The following is a 23,515-nucleotide window of genomic DNA, read 5'->3' as shown; positions in this document are numbered from 1 at the left end:
GCTAAAATAATTTTAAACATAAATTAACATTACAATATATAAAAGCCTACCTTTGTACATAGAAAGCATTCAAATACAGATTGACCCAATTTCTTACTGACTGTTCTTTCTGTGATAATTTTCCAGTTTCTCCAAAACAGGCAAAAATGACTGCTGTGTAATTAGTATTTTTTATATATCAAAAAACAGATTAGGAATATCACGACACAAAACTACTTCATTTTAGGCTGGGCATGGTGGCTCACACTTGTAATCCTAGCACTCTGGGAGGTGGAGGTGGGTGGATCACTTGAGGGCAGGAGCTGGAGACCAGCTTGGCCATCACAGTGAAACTCTGTCTCTACTAAAAATATAAAAATTAGCCAGGTTTGGTGGCGCACGCCTGTTATCCTAGCTACTTGGGAGGCTGAAGGAGGAGAATCATTTGAACCTGGGAGGCAGGGGTTGCAGTGGGCAGAGATCTCATCACCACACTCCAGCCTGGGCAACAGAGTGAGATTCTGTCTCAAACACACAAACTAAAAAACTACTTCATACTTCATTGTAGTCCTTGTGGAGTTACTACCAAAAATAGTCTACACAGATTTACTCAGATTAGGATTCACATACCATATTCAAGTCCAGTATACAACTTTGTCTCTTCCAAGGACACCATACTTGGTACTCTGTATAAAAACAAGAGTGCTTGCATTTATTAATAATACCAATATGAAGTATTAAAGGGAAAAGTTTCACTGCTGGTGTGTTTAAACCAAAATAAAGATAACGTTCTTTCCCACCTTCAGTGGGAAAAATCAATCTACCTTTCTCAAGGTTAATGCTGTTTCAGTAAGAATCACGTTATTTATCTTAAAGAAAAAAATTTAGTCACTTCAGGAGGCCTCCTAAAGGAACATAATATTAATATTAAATATTCAAATGTAAAAGATTAAATGTGATACTAACATTGATATAAAGAAAAGTCAGCTTAATAATGGTATGACAGTTAAAACTCACAAATTTTTATTTATTTATTTTTTAAGACTAGTTAAGTGCAGAGTGAGAAGGGGGGAAAGAGTAGAACAAGGAGCTAGATCTGTAACTGACTGTGAACAATCAGCTGAGATAATTCACTACCTTCAGACCAGCCAAACTTGCAAATTTTACTGAAGCATATGAAGGAGACAAATTTATTCAGATAATCATTACCTTTCCTCTTAAAATCAGTCAAATGCATTTCTCCTAATATGTGCAGGAAAAAAAACACCCTTTTCAAAGAAATTGAGAGGTTAAAAATCACTGTTTCCTAATTAAAGATCTGCCATAAAGAATTATGTTTCCACAATCAGAGACTACCCTCAGCCGATAAGGGTTAGCCCTGCTCCGCAAGGCTACCACAAGCAGATCCAGGTGGTTAAATTCAATAAAGGGTTAAAAGACAGTTTTTACATATGCAAGAACAGATTTTATAGTCAAATGAGAATTTATGTATCTGAAATCTACATTTTCTTCAGTAAAAAAATATACCTCAGTTTTCAACATTTTATTTCAAAATATGAGATTCAATTCAAAGCTTTTTTTAAACAAAGAGATACATTCTAAAAGGAAAAACAGGCACAAAAGCGGCAAGCATATACAGGGTTAATAAACAACAATCTTATTATTATTGCTAATCATCAATGCCCTGCACAGCACTTACCATGAAGAAAACAGTATTTTAAAATCAATACATCCCCAGCTATATTGTCTGCCCCCAAAAAGTAGCTGAATTAAATGGGTTATATCTACCTTAATATTTGACAGTTATGAATTCAGGTATTTATCTAAGTAACAGGTAAAAACATATTTCTAAAATGTCAGTATGTTCCTCGCCATAACCTAGTACTGAGGACAGCAACAATACCTTCTCAAGTTTCAAAACCAAGCCTACAGAGACAAAGAATGGCTTCTTTTCCACTAACTTACTTCAAAGCTCATTAATATTTTATATTAATAGCATCATCAAACGTCAATTTGCTTTTTCAGACTTTTAAGATCAAATTCCTCTTAAAATTTGGTTTTCCTTCAACCACTGGCAAATTTGAATATTCTGTATCTTTTTGCATGATCAAAAATAAGTTATGTATCCAAAATATGTTAGTAAAAAATAAAATCAGATTCCTTTACATGAACTTCAAGTATTTACTGAAATTAAATTTCAACAAAGAGAAAAAGCCTGTACTCAACAGTAACAAGAATAAAGCACAGGAGGGTTCCCACCCTTCCCCACCCCACCCATTGTTAAAGCAAGGGGAACTGATTGCTATGAGCCATCCCATTAGACTATGGTCACCTCACTGCTGCCATAAACACTTAGTTTTCTGAAGTAGAAATATACAGTCTCCAGTTTACCCAGTCTGTATCTAATGCCATATAATATTAAATCAAGCAGGAATTTTAATTACTGTCACTTTAGTTATTGTTACATTATACAAATTAAAAGAAATCATTCTTTATAGCCAATTATTCTCCACAGTTTTTAGCATATCAAAAAAGCCTGTTATTTGGGAATTCAAAGCTTTTCAAACAAATTTCCTCTAAGAGTCCTGACACCAAATACCTTAAAATCCATGTGACACTTTGAATTGTTTCCTTATCAGGGCATTTGAAAAGTTATCACTTATGCTGACTACTTTAAAAAATCCTGTGTAAGATTGTAAAGTATTAAGTAATATATCTTAAATAAAAGGCTTATCTTCTTCCTGTACTTTCAAAACTTGGATTAAAATACAGCTTGCGTATCTCCGACATAGTTGACCCTTTAACAACACAGGCGTGGATCTACTTACAAATAGATTTTTTTCAACTAAATGTGTCAGCAGAATAAGAAATCTACACACACGGAGGGCTGACGTTTTGTGTATGTGCATTCTTCAGGGCCTACTGTGGCACTCGAGTATGAGTGGATTTTGGTATGCCAGGGGTCCAATCTCCCAAATACACTGAGGGAAGACTATAAATAGAACATATCTGGGTAGTATATATTACAGCTTTTATTTATTTTTATCCATCATAATTTGATCTCTTCTCGCCTACCACAAATTAACTGGATTAACACGTTTTACAGTAAACGTTTCTCAGCAAGCGTAGCTATTTATTTTTTTCAAGACAGGGTCTCCTTCTGCCAACCAGGCTCCAGTGCAGTGGTATGATCATGGCTCATTGCAGCCCCAACCTTCCAGGTTCAAGTGGACCCGGCCACACCTCAGGCTCTTGGGTAGCTGGTACTACAGGTGCATACCACCACGCCAGCTAATTTATATATTTATTTATTTGGTTCAGACCGGGTCTCCTTGTGGTGTCTCAAATGCCTGGCCCCAAGTAATCCCATCTCCACCTCTCAAAGCACTGGGATAACAGGCATGAGCCACAATCTACCTCTCTCATCTCCAGAAGATATTTTGCTAAAAGAAATCTCTATCCATTACCCAAGTAAAACATTATGACTATATCTCTGTGACATTATAGATCTAGTTGTACCCAGGATGACAAAACTGTTCTGGTAATTTTTAGCTATGCACATAACTTTTAAGTGAACAGGCTTAAGGCACTGTCTTACAGATCTATATTCTGACTAAAAGCTATAGTAACAATATGTGCAAGTGAAATCAAATTCTATCACCACTTCCCCCTTCCCCATGTGAAATCCATTGTACTCATTCATTGGATCGTTTTACAGACTGTAGTATCACTTAATCTAAGGAACAATACAATTCAAAAAAATAATTCCAGCACCACATACTGTAAATAACACCATCTATATAATAATAATAAAGTTAAATCTGCTTCATAGCTTCTACATAGTACCAAGGCACTTAACAATAAAATGTGTTAAAATATTTGTACCACTAAAAAAAGACCTATGAATTTACCATTCTATTCATACCACTAGATGGCAACCTTCTTTAGATATGATTAGAGAAGAACTATGAAAATAATCACTGGTAAGAAAGAAAGGATGGTGAAAAAGAAAGAAATAGTAACATAAAAACAAAATATATAATACAAATCACATGTGTAAATGAAGGCTGGGTGAATTGTCTTCCAAAAGCTGTAAATGATAATATAAAATACTTCCTTTGAGTAAGCGGAAGAATATCCTATCTTCTCAATAACATTTCCCTTTACAAATGAAAATTAACATCAAAGATGTAAAACCAAGCCACTAATAGATTTTTTTCCCTTCAAAGTACAACTGTTTCCCAAGAGACAATTACACCTATTTCTGTTTTCTATTACCCAATTCAATCCTAGGTAGCAGTAACAACTATAAACACAAACAAAAAGCTGGCTCTTACACTGCCAAGTGAACAGAGTTGCTAAGAGAAATCTTATACACTGCTAGATTTTAAATTAACTCTGAACTATTTTATTTCCATGTCTGACACACAAGCTTTTAAAAATAAATGAAAACAGTCAGAAGGTGAAATAAGGAGAAAACAGGGTTACTCACCGTGGAGTAGTAACTGTTTCCTTTTCTGTGTGCAGCTCCCCCAGCGGAGCTGGGTAGTTTCCTGGAGGTGCCAAGAGAGGTTAGCTAGCCCTGCCCCTCATTGCATAAGCAACACATCCTTTCACATATCAATGAAATGGTCTCACTATTAGACCTTAAGTATGAATTTCTTCCAGTGAAAAGTTAGTAAAAGCTGAGAGCCTAAGGATGATTCAACTAAAAATTATGTAATAAATCTATCAGAGGAAAGGGGGCACAAAGTAAAGAAATATTTTGAGATGACAAATGACTCCTCTACCTTGAGTAACCCTGTTTTTTAGATGTTAGTTCTTTGCATCCTGTGATAGCTGGTTAGACCTAAAAGATTATTTAGAGAATGGACTGCAAAAGGAAAAATTAATGACGATTTCAGGATTAAAGGCAAGTGTCCAAAATTCCTGTGACTCTGTAAAGACATAATCCAACTTCCACATCTATAAAAGTAGAACTATGAGTATAAACTATACCACAAATATTTCTCTTAAAACACTATCTAAAGGTTCCAAGAGCAAACTAGGTCCTACTTTAAGATTAATTCAGCAACCTGTGGTATCTGGCAAAACTGTTAAAAACTCAAATTGTTTTCAATGGTACTAAACAAGAGAAGAATTTAACTTTAATTACCCACAATGACTTTATATTCACCCTTTGAAACTGTAAAGTTTACAGTAAGTATAAGATATTTAATAACCCTAGAGGCCTAAAGGTACATGGTATCCCCAAAGCGGATATCATTAGGTAGATCATTTACTTTTACGCTTAGGACTTGGCTTTTCATTTTTTGTGAGTCTCTAATATAATAACATAGCACAGAAGATAGGTTTTCCCATTTGGCAGTCATTTCCCTGAACAATGAGATTTTAAAACCATCCCACATACCCTAAGAGAGCTAAGTTAGATATCCTCACAGGAAAACTAAAAAGTAAAACCAAGCTTTGACTGGGTGCGGTGGCTCATGCCTGCCTGTAATCCCAGCAATATTGGAGGTCAAAGTGGGCAGATCACTTGAGATCAGGAGTTTGAGACCAGCCTGGCCAACATGGTGAAACCCTGCCTCTGTGAAAAATACAAAAATTAGCTGGGCATGATGACACATGCCTGCAGTCCCAGCTACTCAGGTGCTGACGAGAGAGGATCATTTAAGCCCAGGAGATGGAGGGTGCAGCGCACTCCAACCTGGGTAACAGGTTCAGACCATATCTTCAAAAAAAAAAAAAAAAAGGCCAGGTGTGATGGCTCACACCTGTAATCCTAGCACTTTGAGAGGCCGACGTAGAAGGATCACTTGAGCTCAGAGACCAGCCTGAGCAACATAGTGAGACCTCATCTCTATTTTTTTTTAAAAAAGAAAAAAAAAGGTAAACTAAGCTTCTAAGTATTTTTAAAATTTTTTTTGTATCACTGTATTCTTTCTTCTAGAAGACAAAGACTACTAATACATGCACAAGTCAATCTTAATACTGAGTAACGGACAAAAAAATTATAGCAGCTAGAATTTTATAAAACTAAGATTTATGTAAGTTTAAATATTTTAAAAAGGAATTACATGAGGCTAAATGTGGTGGTTCACGCCTGTAATCCCAGCATCTTTGGAGTTCGAGGTGGGTGGATCACTTGAGGTCAGGAGTTTGCAACCAGCCTGGCCAACAAGGCAAAACCCTGTCTCTACTAAAAATACAAAAAAAAATTAGCCAGGTGTGGTGGCATATGCCTGCAATACCAGCTACTCAGGAGGGTGAGGCTGGAGAATTGCTTGAACCCAGGAGGCAGAGGTTGCAGTGAGCCAAGACAGCACCACTGCACTCTGGCCTGGATGATAAGAGCAAAACTCCATCTCAAGAAAAATTAAAATACAAAAATTAGCCAGGCATAGTGGTGGGTACCTATAATCCCAGCTACTTGAGAGGCTGAGGCAGGAGAATCACTTAAACCCAGGGGGTGGAGGTCGCAGTAAGCCGAGATCACACCACTGAACTCTAGCCTGGGCAACAGAGCGAGACTCCATCTCAAACAAACAAACAAAAAAAAAAACCAAAAACAATCATGAGTTGCTATGTGCTTCTAAAAACTGGTCTGGTATTTCATATAATGCACAATGTCACATAATACCACAGCCAAACTGTTGTTAACAATAGCTATTTTCCTCAGACATCTTCTTAGGCATTTTACTAAAATATTCTTTATACTTAGTGTTTCATTTTCTCTCTCGTATATTTTCCCATTTCCTGTGGAGTAACTAATGTCGTAAGAGTTTTCTCTTCTCTTATTAGTTTCAAACTGATCTGCTAATAATCACCATAAATTATGCTACAGATATTCCTTCTTCACACCAGGCAGTATGAACTCATATCATAGAACAATGGAACCATCTATTGAAATTATTCTATTAGTTTTTTTCAAATCAAATTAGATTTAGAAGATTTTAGTAATTACTCGCCTATGTTAAAATAAGCATTTTAGAAATTTTAAAGGCTATTTTACTTTATGATACTTTGTGAGAATTTACTGTTAAAAAAAGATAAAAATGTTAGACATAGGAAATAAATGTAAAGTTACACTTTGCCCAAAAAAAGTGTCAGCTGACGGTAACGCTGGTTATAAATTAAATACAATTCTATTAAGAACTTTTAAAAGCCAAAGGAATTGCCAAAAGATGCCCTCTTTTGGCAATTCAAAGGCAAAGAGCTGTTCATTTATTCTTAATTCTCTTTTATATAATCATTATCCCCCATATATACATGTAACTAAAAAGAACTTTAAAAATATCTATTATTCAATGATTTTAAAAAATTGAAGCTGTACTGTTTTATTTAATTATATGTATTAGGAAGCATTTTATATTTTTATCTATATATGTTTAAATACATGAACATTATGTAAGTATATTTAACATAGATTTTTATTACTTCATTACATTAATAAATTAAATGTTCACCCTAAATGTGAAAGTGCTAAAACGCGAAATCTTTCAGGCTAAATTTATCTTTAACTTTTCTGGGAAAAGCCTATGAAAGGATACTCAAGATCAATTTTATAGCTTATAATATGCAGTAATATTAGGGTATTCATCAGATTATCATAATATACTCTTCCTTATTAAAATGCACTGCATTGTACAAAAACCTAACTGGCTTTACAATAATCAAATATATGAAGGTTTTGTCATGATACACACTTATTTCAAAGGATAAAGCCTTTCGTTTCAATTCACTATTACAGTGTACATGGCATCGAGACACAGGCTGATATGAACTGCAAGAAAAGTCCCTCGGCCTTCTTAGCTGACCCTTCTGCAGTGCATCCCAATGATCACTCATTACTAAAAATTTACTAACATGAAAAATACATGTTTTTTAAATAAATTATGGGATTAAATGACCACATTTCAAACTGTTGACACCTTCAAGCAGAACTCAATTTGCTGGTGTGCTAAGTGTGGTAAGTATGAAATAGCTTTTTGCATGCCATAAAAGGGTCAAGTTCTTACTGTATTATACACTGTTAAGATCATAGGTAAAAATCAAAACTTTTAAGCCTCTTATTCTAAAATGTTGTTCAAAATCAATCTTTTTTAACAAAAGTGAATTTTCATACAATTGCTCTTAAACAGCAAAAACTAATGAAAAACAAAAGTTCTTTCAAATGAATTTGGCAAATTCCTAGAAACATTTAACACAGATTTCCTTACCTGAAATGACCCTAACTTCTTTTTAAACTTAATACTATAAGAAGTTCAATGTCCAAGAACATTCGGAGTGAAAAAAAATGGGAAATGCATGACTCCAAACAATGACTATATAAAGTATGGGGAAGACATGTAAGCCACATTTTGAAACCACTTCTTGAGGGTTTTTAGCATTTTTCTTGCAAAATTAGTAAATTATTTTCCCTTCTGTGTTTTTTGAGGGGGAAGAGAGGCACTTACTCATTTGAATGTGATTTGTACGTGATTTTCATTAGCTGGCTTAGGAATGAGATACTGACGTTGAAAAAAATGATCTTAGTATATTTAAACTATTATCTATCTACTTAATAATTAAGCTAAAATTAATACATACTGCTTTTATTCTTTCTTTTCTTTTCTTTTTTTTTTTTTTTTGAGACAGGGTCTCACTCTATTGCCCAGGCTGGAGTACAGCAGCATGATCTCGGCTCACTGCAACCTATGACTCCTGGGCTCAATAATCCTCCCACCTCAGCTGGAACTACAGGTATGTGCCACCACGCCCAGCTCATTTTTGTATTTTTTGTAGTGGCAGGGGTTTGCCATGTCGTCCAGGCTGATCTCAAACTCTTGCACTCAAGGGATCCACATGCCTCATGAGCCACCGCACTGGATCTCTGCTGATTTTATTCTAACTTAATTTTTTTCACCTTAAGTGGTAGAACTAACAGTGGATTCAATTTAGCTATTCACTTAAAGTAAGAATAGTCTGAAAGCACTTAAAAATAATAAAAACAAATTGGCATATACAAAAAGTTCAAAATAGTAAGATTGAAGAAATTTTTATTTTTCAAAAAAGTTTTTTTCCTTCAAAATTCTAATTCAACATTTGCTGCAGACAAAAGAAAGCAGTATTTTTCCTTTTTAAAAGAACATATTTATCTTAATTAATTAAGCGATCTAACAAATTAACTTATCTCCACAGCTGGTATTTTAAAATTAATAACTAAAGTTATTCTATCCTGGTACTATGTGAAAATCTGAATAAATCCTTCAGGTTTATAGACCTAAATTGTGCCTCAGTTATTTTTGACTTTAACGATGACAAATAAAATGGTTAAAGTAATACAGAAATAACAGCAATAACAATAACACACCAGTAACTCATTAAGTGACTAGGACTTAAAATATATGCTAAGTTGCAAAATAAAGTACTTATTTTTACTTACAAGTTAGTAACTGGCTCTCCTTTCAACGGAGGTAGGAGGTTTCCAGAGCCAATTAAACAGTTGTGCACTATAGTCAGACTCTGTAGAATATCATCTCTAGAAAAAACAAAAGACGTTTTCTTATTTTAGAAGACTCCAAATCCCTATTTAACAAGCCTGCTAAATAGCATAAAAGTTTTATCACGTGGTGATATAAATGATTAAGGTAAAGAAATAGCAAACATCTTCAGTTTACCAACTTAATAGTAAAGAGCATTTTGAAAACAACCCAATAAAATCTTAGCTGAGTCTAAGAAAACAGGCATTCCTTTCAAAGGGGGCATATCTACTCTACACACAGTTGCCGAAAGATACACAAGTGAAACTGCTAAGTATAAGGTACTAAAAAAAATTAGAAAAAGAAACCCAGAAATTTTGTGTTTAATATGTTTAAGTGTTGTCAAATTTTGTTAAACATTACATTAAATGGTTTTCTAAGTACATGCACAGCAGATTTCAAAACGCACATTGAAAATGAATACATGATATATGGCATGAATCAAGGCACAAAAGATTTCTTTAGTCTGCAACTGAATATCTCTAACTATAAAATAAACCAACCGAGACATTTCAAGTTTGCCGTCCCCACAGTGCTGGAGTTTGATGAGCTCAGGCTGAAGAAAGGAGTCCAAAAGATAAAAGGCAAAAGACACTTCTTCTGAAGAAGGAACATGCCACTGGATTCCCAGATTCCACAAGTCCCCGGGCTTGCCCCAGTCCTAGAATAGAACAGTATCTACTCAGCAAGTTGAGAAACTGTCAAAGCCAACTGGCACATACATATATGCAATTTTTAAAATTTAAAATAAAATGTACACATAATCCAAACCCAAGCTAGCAAACGATACACAAAAAAGTAGCATGAAAACAACATCTTATTGCCTCTTCACTATCACTCCTGAAAAAAGTCTCCCCTGAAGAGTGAGTACTCATCATAATACTAGTTTGCTCTAAGAGTGACGATGAGTTAATGTGAGGCTGTTTATTTAAGCAATAAAATTATATGAAACTATAGACATTAGATATGGCATATATACCAAGTTGTTCCACATACCACTAGGAAAGAAAAACAGTTTCAGTTCCATGCAAAGTAAGACAGCACAAGTTTCATACACTTCATAGTTTTAATAAACTATTTTAAAAATAAAAAACACCTTTATATGCAAGAAAAAAAATAACACTTTGAATCCCGTAAAACAAGAAATCAACAGATCCTTGAATCCTTAATGATTGAAAATGCTTGCCTTGATAGGAAAGTATTCAGAAGGAGGCTTGTCAAAGCCACCTGGCACACTGCAGTATTCTGTAGGGTAGATAAGTGTGGTAGAACGAAGAAGATGATGCAGAAGGTTACAAGACAGAGTGTAACCCTGCTTACAGGTTAAATGTAGGGTTCTTTGGAGAATCTTTACAAGCTGCTCCCTATAAAGAAGCAACTTCCTTCCATCCACTCGAGTAATCTAAAAAGGGAGAAAAAATACTTGAAGATATTTGGGTTAAAAGACCAAGAACCCATAATTAATGCAAAGTTCAACATTTGGCCACTAACATAGTCTAAAATAGTATTCCTCTAAATGACTTCAATTAATTTTAGGATTGTCATTTTAACTGCATTCTAATAATTAATTCTTTTTAAAAATCAAACATAGTTTCTGAGACTAAGCTTTCATGCACCATAGTAACATCCCTTTCAAACGAGTCTATTCTCCTAAGAAGACTAAACCTAATTAAACTTCTGAAAATAATGATAAAGAAAACTAAGTTTGATTGATGGCCAAATTTAAAATGCAGACCAAAAAAATTCCCAAATCGTATCAACTTTTTCAATTAATAAGTTACCCATATTAGAACTAACCAGTAAAACTAAATTAAGTAGATGGCTGAACATGCAGTGATCAGCTACATCACTTATTTGACAACGAGAGTATGAAATACTCTGACTTTCTGAAGCCTCATCAAGAATTTCCAAAACCTCTGACTTTCCATATGTTTTAAAGTCATTTTGTTAGAAAGAGCTATATCCTAAAAGCAAGTCAATGTTTTCACAGTCATGTTTCTTAATCCGAAGATTTACAATACCTCAGACAAAAGTTGAAGATTCCACAGTAATTCCTTGTCTAGCTCTTCATCATTTAATACATCATCATCTAAAAACAGCAAAATAGTATCATGGGGGAAAAAGTATGCATTCAACTAAATAGAGCATTTTAAAATATTTCTTTTTTTTTTTTTTTTTTTTGAGACGGAGTTTCACTCTTGTTACCCAGGCTGGAGTGCAATGGCGTGATCTCGGCTCACCGCAACCTCCGCCTCCTGGGTTCAGGCAATTCTCCTGCCTTAGCCTCCTGAGTAGCTGGGATTACAGGCACGTGCCATCATGCCCAGCTAATTTTTTATATTTTTAGTAGAGACGGGGTTTCACCATGTTGACCAGGATGGTCTCGATCTCTTGACCTCGTGATCCACCCGCCTCAGCCTCCCAAAGTGCTGGGATTACAGGCTTGAGCCACCGTGCCCGGCCCATTTTAAAATATTTCTATTTAATATTTCCAATAGCTGAGGGAAGCCTCTTTTAGGAAGACTTTCCTCATGAAAATAATTTTCTTTTATGTTCTATAAGATGAGCTTCATGAAGAAGAAATAAAGTCTTCCCAAAAGGAGATAGAGTTTTCAAGAAAATAAACACACCAACCAAGACTTCTGCCCTTCTATATTTGACAAAATAACTGGTATTTTTTAAGGTAACCTCTGGATGGTTGTATAATAATAATAAAGTAACATTTTTAAGCTACTGCCAACCTGGATGATACCTTTTTTGGAGACAATTTCTCCCCAAATTGCAAATCAAAATATTATGTAGCTAATGTCATTAACAGAGTTTTAGAAACTAAGAAAAAAACTAATGATGATCTTATGACTTACTCATTGTAAGCTGAGTTATAACACTGCAGCAGTGAGGAACAAAGAGCTTCAAAGATTCTTCTGGGCAGCACTGAAAACGTATTTGCACAAATAAGTTTTTTTAAAAGGCAAATATATACTAGCATATTTTCAGTGGCAACTAAAGACTGTAAATAAGCAGCTATTGAAAAACTATATATTTTAAGCATACCAACACCTCCGAAATAATTAACCATATAAGTTTGTTGATTGTTGAGTCATGAATTCACCAGTTCAAAAAACTAAACTCACCTTTACAGCAGCGCGGCACATGTCTGCCACCATGCGACCTGCTACTCTTGTTTCAAATATATGTGAAGTAGAAAAATTAAAAACCTTCTGAAGGGCCACCTGTTAAGATATGTAAGAAATAAAAATGTCTAATGAGCATTGTTCAGAAAATTAAACATTTTATAGATCATAAAAGAAAATTATAAATATATTTAGACAATTTCAAAAATAAGCAAATAGGCAATTTTAACTACCTGATTTTATAAGAACATGCTTAATAATGTTACATTCAGGTCTAAGAACAATCTTTCCCCATGATCCTAACTTGAACAAAACATTTGAGGTGCTGGCTGGGTGCAGTGGCTCACAACTGTAATCCTAACACTCTGGGAGGCCGAGGCAGAAGGATCACTTGACATCAGGAGTTCAAGACCAGCCTGGCCAACATGGCAAAACCCTGTCTCCACTAAAAATGCAAAAATTGGCCAAGCATGGTGGTGCATGCCTGTAGTCCCAGCTGCTCAGGAAGCTAAGGAATGAGAATGGCTTGAATCTGGAAGGCAGAGGTTGCAGTGACCAAGATCACACCACTGCACTCCAGCCCAGGTGACAGGGTGAGACTCTGTCTCAAAAAAAAAAAAAAAAAAAAAAAAAAATTTGAGGTACAAGATTTTACTTGCTAAAGAAACCTTACACATAAAATTATATCTGGTGGAAGCAAATGCAATTTAATTATCTTTTTGGCTAATTCAATATAACAAAAAAAATTTTTTTAATACCTAATACAATTTGTCATCCTGACAACTACAAACTAGACATCTATTCTTACCCTAAAAGACTAGAAGCAGTCTATTTATTTTACAATCATGTCACAAAACTTTAATTTACTTGCTCAATGAAAGAATGAGTTCTAAACCTGAGTTAACAATACTGAAAAGTTTAAACAACTCCTATTGGTTAAACAAGAGATGATTTGTGTTCATTTCTTTTTACTAACATAATCATAGTATTTATTTTACCCAGCTGCAAGGCAGTTTGGCTTTTAACCAGGATTAACATATTTAACAGTGATAATTACAGATGATGGGAGAATAGAAATGAAAACAAAGTGTAGTCTTGAAGGCTACAGATAACGGGTACCATACTACAGATAACAGGTACTAATAATATGGAATAAGTGAATGCTTACTGAATGTCTTATGAGGATAACTACTTCTAATCTATCAGTTAATCTTAGGATTTAATTTCCATCATGGGAGTGATATCATAAGCAATTTCTAAAACTCAGCTGAGTAATTATTTTTAATTGTAAAATTAAAAAATACCGTTGTTTCTTGTTGTTTATGGTAGTCATGTTCTATAAATTTGCTGTGACCACTGAACTAGTAAATACTGAACCACTGCTCCTGGGGAAATTCAGGATTATGTTCCTGTGACGCTACGGTCGGTCACAACATTTTCATCAACTGATCAATACACAATCCTGAGTGTGTTTCTGTTTATAGACAATTTATTTAATACATATTGCTGATTCACTAACATTTAATCTACAATTATCAACAGCACTATAATTCATGCCTGTCGACGTTTACCTAGCGCAATGTTTTCCCATTAGGCACAGAACAACTCTCTTATGCTTAGAAACATTCGAACCCCTTTAAACACTAAACTCCTGGGGGCCATTTTTGACATTTTTAAACAGCAGAATCACCAACAAAAAGCACAAAAACAACAATGTAAAAACGTGGCATTAAATAGATCGCAAAGGGACAGTTGCTTAAGTGGAGCTGGATATAAGAAGGCAGAGTGCCTTGTTTGCTCTCAGCTGAGAACACATACATCAGGTATACATGAGATCAAATTGAGATCAAATCTAGGTAACTAAATTTTTGTCACTCACAAAAGCTTTGATTTTGGCATTACAAATAATTTGAGCAAGTAGGTAAATTTGCAAATATGAAATCCGCAAATAATGAGGAGCAACTGTACATTTCTTTAAAACTTTAGTATAAATGTAAATGATAAAGTGCATGATATACACAGTGTAACTTGAAGTCAATTTTAAAACATCAAATGAAACTTAAAAGCTGGAAGTTTATTTTTTCCAGCCATGTTCTTACCATAAATATTTCTTTGGAACACTGGGTGAGGATTGTACTAAACGTAGAAGACAGACCTAATTCGACCAAACTCTCCAAGTGTGTCATTTTCTCAGTTTCTGTCTCTTCTCTTGTTTGCTCCAATGTGCTACTTTCTATAAGTCCAAAGCATCTAAATAATCCAAACAAAGCATAATTTCAGCAAGTAAAATCTGGTTTGACATTTTTGGTGGTGATCAGGTAACTCTCTATTGTCCTAACTATTCTAGTGACAGCCACTTAATTTCTACATGGTTCAAAAATTAATTAACCTTCTATAACTTCAGGAGCACCCATAGTAGCTAAATAAACGTTATAATGCAGAAATAAACTAAAGTTTTGGGGATAGAAGAGTCATTTTCTAGAACGTCAGCTAAACACTGGTGTCGGTTACATGCTCACCTGTCCATAAACTGTAAGACGAAATCCTCAAATTCAGCTGTGGCTGAGCAAAGTTCTCGTTCCACCTATAATATCCCAATGTGGAGAAAGATTACATATAGCCTTTGTTTATTTCCTGAACTAACAAAACTCAGTTTACTGCCTGCCAAATGTATCTACACTAAATTATTATATTGGGTACTATGAGAAACAGCATCATACTTGCACATCAATTTAAAACAACTTGATCTACTACTTTCTAGGAATCAAAGAAAGAAGCCATTAATGTTATTTTACAAGAGCCAAATACAGAAGTGAAGAAGCGATCTTTATCATAAATTCAGTTTTCAAACTGCTGATATATGTAAAGTCTAGTCTCTCACCACCTGAATGTCCAAAAAAACATACATGCTTGTGACTGGGGACACTGGCTGGCTGGCCAGATGCTGTGGCTCACACCTGTAATCCTAGCACTTTGGGAGGCCAAGGTGAGCAGATCACTTGAGGTCAAGAGTTCAAGACCATGGACAACATGGCAAAACCCTGCCACTACTAAAAATACACACACAAAATATTAGCCAGGTGTGGTGACACATGCCTGTAATCCCAGCTACTTTGGAGGACAAGGCACAAGAATCACTTGAACCCAGAAGGGCAGAGGCTGCAGTGATCCAAGATGGCACTACTGGATTCCAGCCTAGGCAACATGCTTCCAATAAAGAAAATAGTTCTGAGGGCCAGGTGTGGAGGCTCACACCTGTAATCCCAGCATTTTAGGAGGGGTGGATTACTTCAGGCCAGATCATGAGGTCAAGAGATTGAGACGAGCCTGGCCAACATGGTGAAACCCCACAAAAATACAAAAAGTTAGCCAGGTGTGGTGGTGCGCACCTGTAGTACCAGCTACTCGGGAGGCTGAGGTAGGAGAATCAATTAAACCGGGAGGTGGAAGTTGCAGTGAGCCGAGATGGCACCACCACATTCCAGCCTGAGCAACAGAATGAGACTCCATCTCAAAAAAAAAGGAGTTCTGAAAGAGTCAAATAGGGAAGGAAAAAATCTATCTTCATTAGATGTCAACCCCTTGGATAGATTACTAACCTAAGATGATGGAAAAATAAAATAACACCATCTTTTGCTTAACAAAACATTTAAAAGTGACATTAAACTGAAATATACCTCCAGATGTCAGATATTGATAGAAATGGCCTATTTTTGAGCCACCTCCTACGGAGGGTGCTCTGCAGGCTCTCTTGCCAATGATGGCTTGGCCCTCTGTATGTGCCATTCTAGTCACAAAATTGTAATTTTACTTTGTAGAACCTATCCAAAGTTGTTTCTAAACTGTCAAGTGTTGTTATACATAGGCAATAATAATCAGAACATCATTAACTCTTTTATAACCATAAAACGCCCTTACTTCTGTGAGGTCATTTCTTTCTTGTAGTACAGATGAACAATCTACTAAAGGCACCAGAGTCGAAAATGTTGCTATGAACTGGAATGTGATCTGTGGGAAGATACAAATGATGTTCAACATATTACATAATTCTAATTCAGATATAAAAGTACACCATGAACTACAATAAATTATCCCAGTATATTTCCTCAATCAAAATCCTACAAGTTTTTCTGGATATTCCTCACTTAGAATTGAACACTTTAAGGTTCTTCATAATCAACTAGTGGTTGGCCAGGTGCGGTGGCTCATGCCTGTAATCCCACAACTTTGGGAGACTGATGCGGGTGGATCAATTGAGGTCAGGAATTCGAGACCAGCCTGGCCAACATGGTGAAACCCTGTCTCTACTAAAAATACAAAAACTAGCCAGGCGTGGCAGCATGTGCCTATAATCTGAGCTACCTGGGAGGTTGAGGCAAGAGAATCAGTGGAACCCCGGAGGTGGAGACTGCAGTGAGCCGAGATAGTGTCACAGCACTCCAGCCTGGGTGATAGAGCAAGACTCCGTCTCAGATAGATACATAGATACATAGATAGATAGACAGACAGATGATAGATAGCTGTTACTTTAGTAATGAAATTATACAACATTTGTTTTCATATTAGGCTTATTATTTATTAGGCTTAAGCACAAAGTTCTCCAACCTTTTGTCAGTGAGAAGTTACTTTGCCTCCCACCTGAATAAGGAGCTTTAACTAAAGATAAATAGAACATGCTAATGCAGAAGCCAGAGACCAGAAAAAAGGGGTAGATGACCAAAGTGCTAAGTCAGGACATGTGTAAGCATGATCTAGCACTTTATACCCAGTAACTTTTCATTATACCCCATCACCAGTGTAAGTGAAGTACAAATGATCATACACTATCATTTTTAATGTCCCTGTTTAAGAAAAATAGTAAATATATAATAAGCTTTAAAATATCATTGTATAATCATTAAATGTATACAGGTTATGGCAAATTACTAAGAAAGGCTTTATACGGACCAACTGTCCATAGATCTAAACTTGGGCAGCTACAGATATAAAGCTGTTACCATTAACAGTTTTTATACTGTACTATGTTTTAACGGTATCTGAAGAGAAATTTAAAATATGTCCATTTACACAATTATGACTTTAAAATTAGGCAAAAGCACCAATAGACTCACCATGCATTTACTAAAGTCATTTGGATCCACCCCAGGCAATGCTCTCATCAACAGAGGTAGCATATGTGTTGGACCTTCAGGAAACCATCTGCCCCCTGATACCAAACTGCGGGCTACTCCAATTACACAACTTAAAGTAGCTGTGAGCTGGTGAGGTTCTGTTAATGTCTCTAACGCAGGATACGTTCTACAGTTTGAAAACAGAATTTTTAAAGTTTCCATCACAGATATGCATAATGCCGTAATACATTAAATATAATACATTCCTAAAGTGCACTTTGACTTAAAGGCTTATAGTCAGCAAAATACTTAAGAGAGAAAATCTGCTTTCAAAGTTAACAGAATTACGGTAGTCCCCCTTATCTGCAGTTTCACTTTCTGTAGTTTCAGTTAACAAAGGTTAATCAATTACAGTGTCCTAACAGTGAAAGACCATATTCACATTACTTGTATTATATTAACAATATATTGTTATAATTGTTCTATTTTATGATGGTTGTCCCTCTTACTGTGCCTAATTTATAAATTAAACTTTATCACAGGTATGCACATACATAAAAACAACATAGTATACATAGGGTTCAGTACTATCCATGGTTTCAGGTCTGCACTGGGATCTTCAAACATATCCCTGACCAATAAGAGGAGACACTATTGTACACAAATAAAGGCAAGATACACAGATTATTTATTGTACATGTCCCCCATCCTCTGCCACCTTACCAACTCTTTCCAAGCAAATTCTACATGAAAAAAAGACACAAACTGGTAGAGGCCGGGTGTGATGACTCACCCCTGTAACCCTACCTTTTTGGGAGGCCAAGGCAGGCAGATCACCGGAGGGCAGGAGTACGAGACCAGCCTAGCCAACACAGTGAAACCCTGTCTCTACTATGATTACAAAAATTAGCTGGGTGTGGTGGCGCATGCATGCAATCCCAACTGCTTGGGAGGCCGAGGCAGGAGAATTGCCTGAACCTGGGAGGCAGAGGTTGCAGTGATCCAAGATTACTCCACTGCACTCCAGCCTGGGCGACAGAGCAAGACTCTGTCTCAAAACACAACAAAACAAAAAGAACATCAACTGGTAGATACTGCATTGCTTCAGCCATCCTAATACCATTATACTAATCTAATGGTCACTCTGTGGAATAACAAGTTAAAATACTCCACTCTTTTTATTTTGAGATGGAGTCTTGCTCTGTCATCCAGACTGGAGTGCAGTGGCGCGATCTCAGCTCACTGCAACTTCTGCCTCCTGGGTTCAAGTGATTCTCCTGCCTCAGCCTCCCGAGCAGCTAGGACTACAGGTGCGTGCCACCAACCCAGCAAATTTTTTGTATTTTTAGTAGAGATGGGGTTTCACCATGTTGGCCAAGATGGTCTCAATCTCTTGACCTCAAGATCCACGCACTTCGGCCTCCCAGAGTGGTGGGATTATAGGTGTGAGCCCCCGCGCTCGGCCACAAATACTCCACTCTTTCTTTCTTCCCAGCACCCCCAAACCTGCAGTCAGTGTCTCATTCTGTCCCAGACTGGAGTGCAGTGGCCTGGTCACAGCTCACTGCAGCCACCACATTGCCCAGCTCAGGTAATCTTCCCACCTTGGCTTCTCAAGTAGCTGGGACTACTGGCACATGTCACCACTCCTGGCTAATTTTTATATTTTTTTGTAGAGACAGAGTTCGCCATGTTGCCCAGGCTGGTCTCAAACTCTTGAGCTCAAGCAATCTATCTGCCTCAGACTCCCAAAGTGCTAGGACTACAAGCATGAGCCACCACACCCAGCCGTTTATTTTTTTTTTTTAATGGAGAAAACATACCAAACTCTTAAACAGAAGCTTTCTTGGAGATGTTATACTTAGTGTCTAAAATCTCCTTTCTACATTTTTTTTTTTAGAAAGTTTTGCTTTTATTAAAAATAAAATCTTTGGCTGGTCATGGTGGCTCAAGTCTGCAATTCCAGCACATTGGGAGGCCAAGTCAGGCGGATCACTTGAGGGCAGGAGTTCAAGACCAGCCTGACCACCGTGGTGAAACCCCCTCTACTAAAAATACAAAAATTAGCTGGGTGTGGTTGCAGGCACCTGTAATCCCAGCTACTTGGGAGGCTGAGGCAGGAGCATCGCTTGAATCTGGGAGGCAGAGGTTGCAGTGAGCCGAGATTGTGCCAATGCACTCCAGCCTGGGCGATAGAGCCAGCGTCCGTCTCAAAAAAAAATTTTTTTAAGTCATGTCACTTCAAAGCAGCACAAAATTTCAACTGAAAGTCTCAAAAAAATGTCATCATATTGTCAATTTGGTCTATTAAATATCTTGGCCAAGCATTCAATATCACTTAATATGCTGATATTAAATTTGTCCAAAATTTTAGGACTAAAGAAAAATGTGATGAATCTATTTATTTATAAGCTTTGTTCTTCCTAAAAATGTAGCTTACTATTCATAATTAATCAGCTGAAAAACACAAAGAAAAGGGGAAGTAAAGAAACATCAAAACACTCCAAACTTCAAAACTTTAGCTAAGGAAAACAGATGAAGTCCCTCCTCTCCAAGGAGCATCAGGGAAACTGCCATTAACTGTTAGCTTCTGCTATTCTGAGGAGGCCAAGAAGCAAAGAATACTGGGGGGTGAAGACAGACAGGAAACTGCCTATCTTCCCCAGCTCCATTTCCTAATTAAGTTCTATATGCTGGAAGAGTTTCAATGCCCCAAGCCAGATAGATTAGATTAGATTAGATAGACAAACAGAAACAGACACACACACACACACACACACACACACACACACACACACACGCGTGCGCGCAAGCGAGATTGGGAAAATGAAGTACAACCTAACTTGAATAAAAATGGCAATGAGGGTAGGTAAGGCACCATAAACAGTTGAAAAGTACAGATAATGGAGGCCCACTTTGGTTAAGATCTTGAAAATGGTACTCTTCCCCAAGTAACTGCCAATACTTATTCTGTCTTAACAGGAAGTCAGAAACTAGGCTAGAGACCTTGGACAAATTTTTATGGAACTCAATGGCTAGATCCTTCTGAGCTCTAAAAAACTAACATATTTTCTCTTTATTTGACGAAGACATTTAAAGAGAGATCACAAAGCTTAAGTTCAGATAGCAGAGGAGGCAGAGGTAAAATAGAAAGCTTGAGTAATTTGCTCTTGAACAAATTGCTTTAAAAATTACTCTCAAAAATTAAGAGTAGGCTGGGGACAGTGGCTCACGCCTGTAATCCCAGCACTCTGGGAAGTCAAAGCAAGTGATCACCTGAGGTCAGGAGTTCAAGACCAGCCTGGCCAACAATGGTGAAATACCTCTCTCCTAAAAATACAAAAATTAGCTGGGTGTGGTGGCGGGTGCCTGTGATCCCAGCTACTCAGGAGGCTAAGGCAGGAGAATCCTTGAACCCAGAAGGCAGAGGCTGCAGTGAGTCAAGACTGCAAGACTGCACTCTAGCCTGGGAAATCGGAGAGAAACTTCATCTCAAAAAGAAGCAAAGTAGCTACCTCTCTCTTTGTAAGTACATAATGCTTATTCGGTGACAATGGCGAGGCAAGTAAAGAGTTATTTTCATTACTATTTCAACATACAAAACAAAATGAAAATAAGAAAACTGACACTGCAAAAATACACACCCGAATATATAATACATAAAAATAGTAATTTTCTTTTCTCTATCACTGATTCTAAGAAATAAAAGAAATCCAAAAACCACTTTCACTACCATCTTCTCAATCCTTAGTGACACTCAACATTTGGATCTAAAAGAAAAGCCAGATCTTAATTCATAAGCAAATAGTTTTGGCAACTAAAATGTGTGAATAACCCAAAAGATGTATGTTACCCATTTTATTTCAATTTGTTTCCTCTCCAATAAACCATTATCAAGTTACCAATCATTATATTATAATGTCTTGCTTCTTCTCTAGGAACAGGAATAAGCACCGAAAAAGCAAAACAGAAACCACAGAAGAGAATCAATCAGAATGGACCAAAAGAAAAACGTAGCTATGACTGAGACTCCCACTAAACACTTACCTTTCAAGTACAGGGGGTATTACTAATTCAGGTCTCATGAGTGCAAGATTCTGCAAAGCCTGGGCTGCTTCTAGACTACCAGTTTTGCTAAACATAGCCAAGAGGACAGGCTGAATAATGCATTGTACAAAGTCTGTAACATCTTGATCAGTAAGCTTGTGGCTATCAGGCACGGGAGTTAACCAAGAGGGCTTCTTGTATCTTTCACGATGCAATCTTCTAACAACACTGTTTGGCAACCGCTGAAGTAGTTTCATTAACTTGTTCTGGGGACACAGAAGCAAAAGTTCTAAGCAGGTTCTACTTTCCCACATAGATATTCGTGGTTGCTCTCCAGCTTCTCGAGAAGATTTTTAAAAAACAGATGACTGGATAAAACTGGAAAGATGGTTCCATGTTCCATAGCATTTTTGTTATCATTTTTTTTACTAAAATGAGGCATGCTTTCAGCAGTTACCACAATAATATTGTCTTATTTAATTTATATGTTCTACAACACAGTATTTTAATTTAAATGTAAGCAGTCACATATAGCCAAAGCCATGGAGGACAGAAAATGTATTACAGGTGACACAATAGGCAACAGTCAAGTATGACTACATCTTTAAAAATTCCAAGCCCTATAATGCAAAATAAAGTCACTCACCAGCCAGCGCCCATTATTTGAAGGATGGTAAAAAGATGAGATGCTGTTAAACAAACCAGCTAAGTGTTTTTGCACTAGCTTACTTGGTCCACCCTGTCCAGATAAAAGAGTAAAAATGTCAGTACCCACATCACACTGTAAAAATAAAGAGGTCAACAGGCGCACGCCTGTATATAAATCACTACTGTGGTTTATAGCCAACTTGCTGACAAAAATCAATTCTAGCTTTAAATGAAAGTCAAAAACAATTCTCTGATGAACTTCATGCAAATCAACACAAAATATTCTACTACAAATAAGGGCAGCTTACTTGAACCAAAATAGAAAACTAAAAAAATACTTGTCAACTTAGGATAACACTGTATTTTACTGTTCTGCAGTATATAACCTGGATACTAAAATTTATCACTAAGATTAGCATATTAAAATTACCAAGAATGCTAACATCAGGCATAAAAAACATTTTTGAAACGACTCAATAAGTAAATTTTTCAGTGTATGAAATGGAGAGGGGAGAGTTAAATAAATGTATTCAAATGATTACTTCAAATGACTGAAAATGATCAAACTTGTTATATTTGACCACATTGTAACTCAAAAGAAAAATATTTTTATTTCTTGATCTACTGCCCAAACAAACAAACAAAACAACCAATCAAACAACAACAACATAACCTGGGAGACAAATGAGGAAAAAACCTAGTTTTCATCTTATCAAGTTGAATGGCCCTGGTATAAAGGACTACAACTCGGACTTCAAACCTCCTATCTGTGTCATGATGATCTTCTTTCAAGAAATAGCATAGACCTAAAATAAAATGTCAAATTATATTAGGAATAAATATGTCTTCCTGCCAAAATGAAATCCACGTACGTTTCCCAATCTACTAACTAGAATAGGATAACCACTCAGAGACCATAATACCGTAAGAAAAAGTCCACAAAATATTCAAAATTCTAACATAATTAGCAGTATTGATTTTTATTATATTTTCAGTTAAAAAAAAAAAGCATCAGCCAGGTGCAGTGGCTGATGCCTGTAATCCCAGCACTTTGGGAGGCTGAGGTGGGCAGGTT

The 23,515-nt window shown here is 36.3% G+C and overlaps 1 protein-coding gene across 4 annotated transcripts in view; it reads right to left on the bottom strand.

The window, feature by feature from the left end:
* Positions 1–23,515, bottom strand: part of PSME4 (proteasome activator subunit 4) — a 110,936-nt gene that overhangs the window by 46,089 nt on the left and 41,332 nt on the right. For all 4 annotated transcript variants that reach the window (XR_012517922.1, XM_003922737.4, XM_074400172.1 and 1 more), the window contains 13 exons: positions 22,439–22,531; positions 21,793–22,058; positions 17,746–17,932; positions 16,553–16,642; positions 15,154–15,218; positions 14,734–14,884; positions 12,635–12,733; positions 12,365–12,434; positions 11,522–11,589; positions 10,687–10,902; positions 10,004–10,161; positions 9,404–9,499; positions 610–665 (listed from right to left, as the gene is read on the bottom strand). Coding sequence is in view for 3 of the 4 variants with exons in the window: in XM_003922737.4 (XP_003922786.2) it covers positions 610–665; positions 9,404–9,499; positions 10,004–10,161; positions 10,687–10,902; positions 11,522–11,589; positions 12,365–12,434; positions 12,635–12,733; positions 14,734–14,884; positions 15,154–15,218; positions 16,553–16,642; positions 17,746–17,932; positions 21,793–22,058; positions 22,439–22,531 (1,615 nt within the window). In the remaining variant the exon portion in view is untranslated. The remainder of the gene's footprint in view (positions 1–609; positions 666–9,403; positions 9,500–10,003; positions 10,162–10,686; positions 10,903–11,521; positions 11,590–12,364; positions 12,435–12,634; positions 12,734–14,733; positions 14,885–15,153; positions 15,219–16,552; positions 16,643–17,745; positions 17,933–21,792; positions 22,059–22,438; positions 22,532–23,515) is intronic.

The sequence above is a fragment of the Saimiri boliviensis genome, chromosome 1 (assembly GCF_048565385.1).
Source record: "Saimiri boliviensis isolate mSaiBol1 chromosome 1, mSaiBol1.pri, whole genome shotgun sequence".
NCBI classification, from domain to species: Eukaryota; Metazoa; Chordata; class Mammalia; order Primates; family Cebidae; genus Saimiri; species Saimiri boliviensis.
Note: the sequence above shows the minus strand (reverse complement) of the source record. Positions and strands in the feature narration are given on the sequence as shown.